Source organism: Rhagoletis zephyria, unplaced genomic scaffold, assembly GCF_001687245.7.
Source record: "Rhagoletis zephyria isolate East Lansing unplaced genomic scaffold, Rhagoletis_zephyria_1.1 Rzeph_scaffold_00414, whole genome shotgun sequence".
NCBI lineage: Eukaryota > Metazoa > Arthropoda > Insecta > Diptera > Tephritidae > Rhagoletis > Rhagoletis zephyria.
This window is the reverse complement of record NW_016157498.1, coordinates 228,825-237,644: the sequence shown is the minus strand read 5'-3', so window position 1 is coordinate 237,644 and position 8,820 is coordinate 228,825. Positions and strand designations below refer to the sequence as shown.

At 39.9% G+C, this 8,820-nt stretch overlaps 1 protein-coding gene across 1 annotated transcript in view; it reads right to left on the bottom strand.

Annotated features, from left to right (window-relative positions):
* Positions 1–1,607: 1,607 nt before the first annotated feature.
* chinmo (Chronologically inappropriate morphogenesis) overlaps positions 1,608–8,820 on the bottom strand; it is a 148,578-nt gene continuing 141,365 nt past the window's right edge. Inside the window, 5 exon segments of the mRNA XM_017611504.1 lie at positions 1,608–3,293; positions 3,519–3,759; positions 3,824–3,971; positions 4,086–4,852; positions 4,913–5,130. Of these exon segments, the coding sequence (XP_017466993.1) occupies positions 1,861–3,293; positions 3,519–3,759; positions 3,824–3,971; positions 4,086–4,852; positions 4,913–5,130 (2,807 nt within the window). The 3' untranslated portion in view covers positions 1,608–1,860.

Sequence of the window (8,820 nt, the reverse complement as noted above, 5' to 3'; positions counted from 1 at the left end):
TAAATTGGCAAGAAATATGAAGTGGGTACTCGCACCTGCCTGAAACCGCGATAAAACTATTAAAGTAGTCTATCAGAATTGTGAACTTTGATAGAGCACCTTTCATGCTCGGCAGATAGGTTTATAGGAAAAATTTGCAAATTCGGGCTAGGGAGTAACCGCAAATGAACGCCGAAAGACATTGGGCCATAAGCACAAAAACCAAGCAAATGGTTTTTGTAAAAATGTCAGACCATTTAATCGATTTGTTCAAAACAATTTAAGTGAAAGATATGAGATTTTAAGAAAAACCAATTGCTTAGTTTTTATGCATACGGCCCATTGTATCCGCAAAACATGAGTGTAATTATTTTAACTTTACTTTCCCAACAAGAAAATGGATAGCCCTGTATTAATAACTCATTTTTTTTTTAAGTATTTCAAACTAAAACTGGCCTTTGCGCGGAAGAACATGCAATTTTGTCACAAAAATAATATAATTTAAAATCATGCATAACAAATTTTGAATTATAAAAAAAAACAGATAGCTTTTTTATTAAAATTATGCTAAAACGAGTAATTTTCAAATAATTTCCAAAGTTTGAAAAAATAGAATTCAAAAAATAGTTTTTTTTTTAATAAAAATGTATAAATATCTGACAAAAAATATTTCTTTTTTTGAACAAAATTAATAATTTTTGAGTCTCGATTTTTTTCTTATTGAACAAAAAATAAAAGTTATTTTCAGCATAAAAGTGTTAAATTTTTTTTTATATTATTTTCAGCAAAAATTATTGAAAAAAAGTTTGCTCTTACAACGTTTTATTTTTTTTGTTAAGAAAAAAATTTGCCCCACATAGCGTGCTTGCAAAAAAATAAAATTCCAAACTATTTTCATTTTCTTTCCTACTGAACTCGTTTTAATTGCAATTTTATGTAGCACCCTGAAAACAATTTCTCAATTACATTTAACAGCTCAATCATTTTTTTGTTTTCAATTTCAAAGTATGTATGTATGTGTGCATTCATCACAACTTGCTATTTGATATCTATTTTCTTGCTTAATATTTTCTTAAACAGTTCGCTTCTATCTACATAACTGAAATAATAGATAAAAGCGCATTGTTGTTGATATTTATTGCAAGTCAAGCGATTTTAACACAAACACAAAAATTCGATTGTACATACATATTTCATAGTGCATAGATTGAAAGTAACATTTTCTATGGTTGGTATACATGCAGTAAGAACAAATAAACAAAAATTATGTATTTAAAATTTACATATTTCAACTCAAAAACATTGAAAAATTAAAATCTTGCTTTCTTCTACTTCAATGTGCTTGCGGCGTTTGAATAAAAAAAAAAAATGACTGCGATTTTCAACTGTTTTTGCAATCCATGCTTCATTTCTTTTCTCTCTTTCTTTCTTTTGCTTTCACGCTATTTGCGTGTGCATGCTTTGCTTTCTGCTATTTCGTTTTGTTTTAAAATGTAAATTTAAATTTATATTAACTCACAGCAGTTTGTTGTGTTGTTGTTGTTTGTATTGTGCAACACACAAACTTAATTCAATTTCATCATAATTAATTCGTAAAATAATTAATTATTAATTCATTATAATTATTGTTGCATATTTACTTATTTAGCATTATTTTTGTTTTTTGTTTTGTTTTTGTTTTTATTTAAGTAATATACTTCCTCCGAGTGCAACAGCGGTTGCAACAGTAGTCTCTGTTCCTATTCTTCTTTTAGGATGTGCTCCTTTTGAGTGCGCGTAAACGAAAATCTTCTCTTCATCTTCTTCATTCTTCTTATCTCCTAAAGCTTCTTCCTCTCTGCATCGATTTATGTATCCCTTCATTTTCACCAACTACAACATTTATTCAGCAGCTTTTGTTGTCGTTGGTGGCGTTTCATTGGCATTGGCATTTTCAATTGTTGTTGTTTCTATAGTTTCTGTTGTGGTCACCTGCGTTTCAGCCCCAACTATGTCCGCAGCAGCTTCGGACTTAGTGGCTGTGGCCGCGACTTTGTCGATGTCTTCTTCGTCGGTTTCCATTTGTACCGGTGGGTTTTGTGTAGTGGCCTCATTAGAGGCTGTTGTTGTTTTTATTATTTGTTGTTGTGCAGCAAGCGGGTTTAATATTGTTATTGTGGTTTCAGGTGTAATAACAGCGGTATTTTCTTCAGCTTCAGCGCTTGATGTTGGTGCTTCTGCTACAACTGACCGCTTTGTGCCTTCTACCACCTGTGTCGTTGTTGTTGGGAGTACAACCGCATCTGTTTCCATTTCACTGGATGTATCCAAACGTTCCACAGTGGTGTCAGCCAATTCACCACCAACAAATGATGAATCAATGGTGCTGGTTGTGTTGTTGTGGCGGTCGTTGTTAGTGGTGCTGGTGGTGGAGGTGTCAGTGGCGGTGGTTGTGGTGGTGGCGCTACTACCAGTGGTATCCATCAGCGAGATATCAGCCTCGTGTGCGCGTTCCTCCACCCCAGCCATTGGTGGCTCTTGCTTTTCACGTTTAGCCTCCGGCTCCACACCCTCCTCCTCCTCCTCCTCCTGTTCTCCCACCTTTTGCTCCACCATTGCGCTGCTAGCGCTGGCGTTGCGCGTGCTCGTCGTACTATTACGCCGCCGCTCTTGCCGCGCCTGCCGCTGCTGTGTTTGCTGATGTTTTCTATGCTCCAACTCGACTTGCTGCTGTACGTGTTGGTGCTGCTGCTGTTGTTTGCGTTCTTCTGCCGCACGCGTCGATGTGCTAGCTATTACGCCGATGGCGGCTATATTGGCGTTCCCGTTGTTGCTGCTGCTGCTTGCTATATCGCCAGTAAAGCCACCGCTGCTGATGTTCGTGTTGCTGCTGCTACTGCCGCCGATGACGGCTCTGCTTACGCTTGCGCTAGCGCTGCCACCACTGCTAGCTGCTGCGTCGCGTCGTTGCATACATTTCTCCAATGCCATTTTCAATGATTTTCGTTTACGTTGTTTTGCTGCTGCTTTTTGCGCACTCATGACTACTGCTGCCGCCGCTGTTGCGGCCGCATCCTATTGTGAATGATTCGCGGCCGCCGCCGCAGCCGCAGCGGCGATGGAGGCGGGTACAATACCAGTACTGGCTGCACTTAAGCCGATCTCCTGTTTGTGTTCGCGTGCGATGTGTCGACGCACGGTGTTATTGCGGGTGAAGGTACGCGAACAGAAGGGACAATGGACGCGGATGCCTTGATGTCGTTGGCGGATGTGGGCACGCAGGTTTGTCTCATAGCCATAGAGGCGATCACAGAACAGGCACTTCAGCTTTTTGCCTAAACGGTGAAGGGTTGGTATTTGGATAATTTTAGTAAAGCAAACACAAAAAAGGTGCAAAGAAATGCTGTATTAAAGGAAATTAATAAGATATAAAAGTGAGAATAGGAAACAATCTACATTTAGGCGCGCAACCGCCTAAAACTATGTTTATTGTATCAGAGCGTGTAAAAATTTGAAATGTATTTAGTTTCAGCTATTAGAAAACTTCAAAATTTCATTACCGTCCGCCGTATTGACCATGCCGCTGTTTTTGTTGTTCATTTTCGTCGAATTCCATACATTCAACATATCCTCCGGCGCTATGGATGCAGCCAAATTGCTTGGCAATCCAGCTTCGACGTTCTTAAGGTTCTCCAGCAAGGCGGATGGTGTTGTGGAAGATGCATTCGAGGTAGGTGGCTGTGGCGGTGGCGGCGAATAGTTGGAATTTTCCAACTTCACTCGCAGATCTTCGGCTCCATTCTGTAAATAGGGAAGACATTTTGATCCTCTTCTTCTCTAAACATTATTATTGACTCACACTCACATCAATCGATTCGTCGTGCTCGCTCCTGTCATCACCAATAGCCTCGTGTGTGCTGCCATTGTTTCGTTCCGTTTTCACTGAGCGGTCTAGGCTGCTTGGCGCATTGCCATTGCCTGCGGTGGCGCCAGGACTGTGATTTTCATAACGGCTGTAAAGAGAAAATTAAACCAAACCTTAAACATTCAGCTTATAATCTCCAAAACCTAACTTCCAACTCTATATACTCTCAACTCTCTCTTATACTCTCTCTCATCACACTCACCTCGGTGACGTACGCTCCGATTGCATTGTGTCCGCCTCGGTGGGTGCATTCGATGATGCGCTCGACGACGGTCGATGGTAGGGCGGTTTACTGATCGGACTCGCGCAATCGGACGATGAATTTTTCGAACCATCACGTAACACACTGCCGCGCACCTCTTGCTCGGCATATGGACTGCGGAGTACGCGCTTGCGCAGTGGTTCGAACGACATGGGACGATAGATGGGCGGCACATAGGGCGGTATACCTGCGGCCAGCGCTGCTGCGGTACTACTTTGCATTAGAGAATCGCATTCGTGCTTCAAATTACTACTTGAGCTGCTGAGGTGATGTGTAACACTCGCGGCACCGCCGCTGCCTAAACCACCTGCTCCACTAACACCACCACCACCGCCACCACCGCCGCCGAGCGCACTTGCAGTGCTGGCTGGGGGATTGCAGTGTGCGCTACCAGGACCACTGATGAGACTACCACCAGTGAGGTTGCAGGCACCAGTACCGCTGCCTACACTACCATTGCCGCTGTTGCTATTGCGTTCTGCATTTCCGGCCATTATGCCAGCCATATTGCCACCGATAATGGCGCCACTGGGCACACCACCGATACTGGTGAGCGGAGTACTGCCGACAACATTGCCAATGCCAGCACCACCGCTTAGGCTATTGCGCATGCTGCGTCGCCCGGTGGGTGATTCTAGTGGCGATGTATCGACATGTTGTGCCTGTTGCGCGGCCAAGCGGCCAGTTTCTGTGGACAGTCCTTTCACCTGAAATGGCAAAGATTTTACTGCCACTGTGCTTACCGTTGTATTTCGAGTTGTACTCACCTGTAGATTTTCCGCAGATTTAAGGAAACTGTTTAGAGCCTCTTGTGACACATGCACTTCACCTTTGTACATAAATTCGAGCAGTGCAGCCATATTGTCGGACGAAGTGGCCTCCAATATGACAACGCATTGTCCATTTGTTGGTGTGCTCTCGAACAGCTCGGCGAATTTTTTCGAGCATGCTGCCAATATGAGCTTGTGTGCTTTGAATACTGTGCCTAAAATTAGAAAGAAAAGTGAAATGAGTTAAGCAAAGTTTTATTTGTTTTAAAAAATTCGTTAAAACTAGAAGTTTGTAAAATTTTAATACTATACTAAAAAAACTTAAGTATCTGTTGAGAATTGCAGACAAACGCTGAAGTCGTAGGAAATACATGAAACCGATCCATACATACGTTTGTTTATTTTCTAGCACTGAGGACTTTAATGTATCGGATTTTCATGGAAGTGAAGTAAAGATTGCGAAAGTTTTAAAAAATATGTCAGCGCCTTTGGGATCATAATTACACGTCCGTCATCTGAAGGTCTATACAAAGATGGAAGTCTGATACGTAAGGTTGGATTGGGGTGTTCAGTCAGGAACTTTTTCTAAATCTCATTTCTGAAGCGCTAAAGGAGCCAAGCATATTTCTGCACAGCTAATAGGACGATCAAAAGTGGTCGGAGAATGCCTAAACTACGAGTATCTCTCAGGCTGATTTGTCTCAAAAGACAACCTGTGGACTAATATTAGTAAATGTTTTTATGTGTCCTTTCTAAGTCTCGTGGTCGGCATGATAGGGCCACTTAGGACCACACTAACGGCAACACCTTACACCTTGTTAAATCTCATGCCGGTAGACCTATCGGCGAAGTATATAGCGTGAAAAACTGCCGCCAGACTTTATACCACGGCTCAGTTTGTGTGCAGTTGTGTGGTCCCGGATCTGCTTTTTGGGACGAACTTCGAAGCCACTATACAGGTCGAAGGCTGGCGTGAGGTATGACGGATCGAAGATAGAGAAGGACGTAGTGATGGCAGTCGCATGCGCGGAGTTCGGTATCAACAAATTCTATAAGCTGTCAAACTACTGCAGCATTTTCCAGACGGAGGTATTGGCTATAAGCAGGGTAGCCGAGCTACTCATAGGCAATTTAGCAAATAAGGAGGGGCAGTTCTATATAGACAGTCAGGCTGCGATAAAGGCGCAACTATCGCACAGCACGCCCTCTAGAAGTCTGACTGAATGTGCAGGGCAGCTCTGGATTTGCTACATACAAATAGTGACATCATCTGTACTGGGTTCCGGGTCACACCGCGGGAAACGAGTAGGCAAATAGGCTTGACTAAGAGGGCGTTTCGTTGGAAACCATGCTGATAGAGAAAGTGTCGATTTCCTTCCAAGACATTAAACCAGAACTCGACCTGTCTATACTTCGGCAGAAGCAGAAGGCGTGGACCAAAACGCAGGGATGCAAGGATTCCAGAATAAAGTGCAAAACGTATGACTTGAAGCTCACAAAGTTTCTCCTTTCCGCCAAAAGGGAGGATCCTAAGCTACTGGTCGGTGTTCTAATGGGACATTTCATGCTGTCATCGCACGCCTATAAACTGGCTCTGACCAATGATAAAATCTGTTGAAGATGTAGAACGAAAGAGGAGATAGTGAAGCATTTCCTCTGCGACTGTCCTGCCTTTAGTATACTGCATATAACAAGGTGTTCCGGTACGCAGTGATTAGCTGTCTAATGCCATGTGCGATTAATTCGCCTTGGATATGGATTTCAAATTCAAACTTCAGCAATCAAAAAGTGAATTTAAAATTTTTTATAATTTACGACTTTTTGCATTTCAGTGACGATGTTGTTACGTTATATTGCATTTCAGGTGACGAGATACAACTTCAGTGGGATTCTAAAAATGACTACCTAAAATTTCTAGCGCTGAAAATCTCTGCATGTAAATATAACGCGTGTGCCTAAAAATATGCAACACGAAAGCCGAAAAGGTTCTATGAAAAAATTTTCGAAACAAAAGCAAACTCTGGCATGATATCATTTCAGGGCAGCTTAAGTTTTATAAAATAAATTATTCTACATAAGTTATGCACATACATACACGATTTAAACCGCAAAATGCCCATAAGCCTCTGAAAGTCGCATAAAAAAAAAAAACATGCAAAGGAAAAAACGTGTAAAAAAGGATCAGATGTCTAAGATGTCGAAAACTTGTTGATATTTCATTACAACTGAATGCGTAACATACAAACATAGATACCAATCCTGCAAGTTAAATAACATGTCACACGCACACCATTCTGATGGTTATGGCACAAAAGAGGATATTATATTATTTATTTAATTTCCATTATGTGGGTATGTGCAAGAACATATGTACATATGTACATACATATGAATGAACGCAATTGTATAATACCTTACAAAATTACGCGTAAAACATGCTTGTGACTTGTCAGCATCCCGACGAAACCGCGGTTTACATACATACATACATACATACTATTTAGTTCATACATAACGTTTGAAAAGCGAAAGCCAATGAAAAGGCGGACATAGCAAACTAAGCTTGAAGGTAGGTGGCAAAGACCTTGAACCCATAAAATCAGTTCTACATATATCTCTAATATAATACATATTTATATTCATAGAAGAATAAGATAGTGTAATAAGAATAGGATAATATATGTTAATATATACATACACATGCATATTTTTATCTAGGTAGTAAATGCATATATATATATGTAGGTATGTGCAGATCTGTAAAGAAAAATACCAAGAAACCAAGCAAATGCTTTTCTTAGTCTTGAAAAAATCCAAACGAGAAATAAAATGAAGCTTAGGTTTCTCAGAAGCTGTAACGGAAGCGAGAGTAGTAGGTGACTGTGAGTGCGAGTTCCTATTGATAATAATGATGATAAAAATAAGTTGAACGCATTCGTATGCAGTGAGGAAAGTCTACGAAGAAAGAAGCAACAGTAGCAGACAAAAAAGTAATAAAAATAAATAGAACAAAAAAAAAAACGGGAAACAACAGCTGCCGTCAAGGCAACACCGTTAGCATACTACAGACTACCGCCAAGATGTATAGACAAACTGTAGGGAAAATGGCCAAAATTGTAAGTAAAAGTTAGATACACAACCATGTACAGACATACAGACATACATACATACATACATACATACATATATACTTATCCCGAAAATGAAGTTTGTTTTGTAAGAAAATGCCGAGAAAAAGCGAAAAGTTCGACGAATACAAACCGGTGTATCGGTAAGATAAAACGAAGGAGCATAAAGGATTAATTAGTGGTGGCATACCATAACGCCATAGCCAGAACCATTGCCATAACCGTAACCACATTAATTATCATCGATTATAGGTATCATAACCATAAACAGCTGATTTTTCGTAGTCAACAATGTCGGTGTTGCCAGACGCGGAACAAGACGCGAAAAAATGTGTAATATCGTAGGATACTTGCGCAGAACTTCTTTCACTATCACTAAATTCTAAAAACTCAACAGCAGATGATAATAAAATATGTACATCAATCTAAGGGCAATTACTTGTACTTTCTTAATAATATAAATTTCTTTGCCATTAATTATGAAATTTTGCTTAAAAAAAAATTATTGAATGAAAAAATACGAAATTTTATTTTAGTTTTTTAGTATTTTTGGATTAAAAATATAATGAGGCATATAAATTATGCACATCAACACAAAGACAAATTAATTGTCTTTTTTTTGACAACATTTGTTTTTGAAGCGGTTATATAGTTCATAAGATGTTAATATTTAAAAAAATTTTAATTTATTTTTAATTTTTTATATTTTCGCGCCAAATAATTTTGGTACAGTTGAAATCAGCGTGAGAAGTTCTATTGAGCCACTTTTTTGGTTTT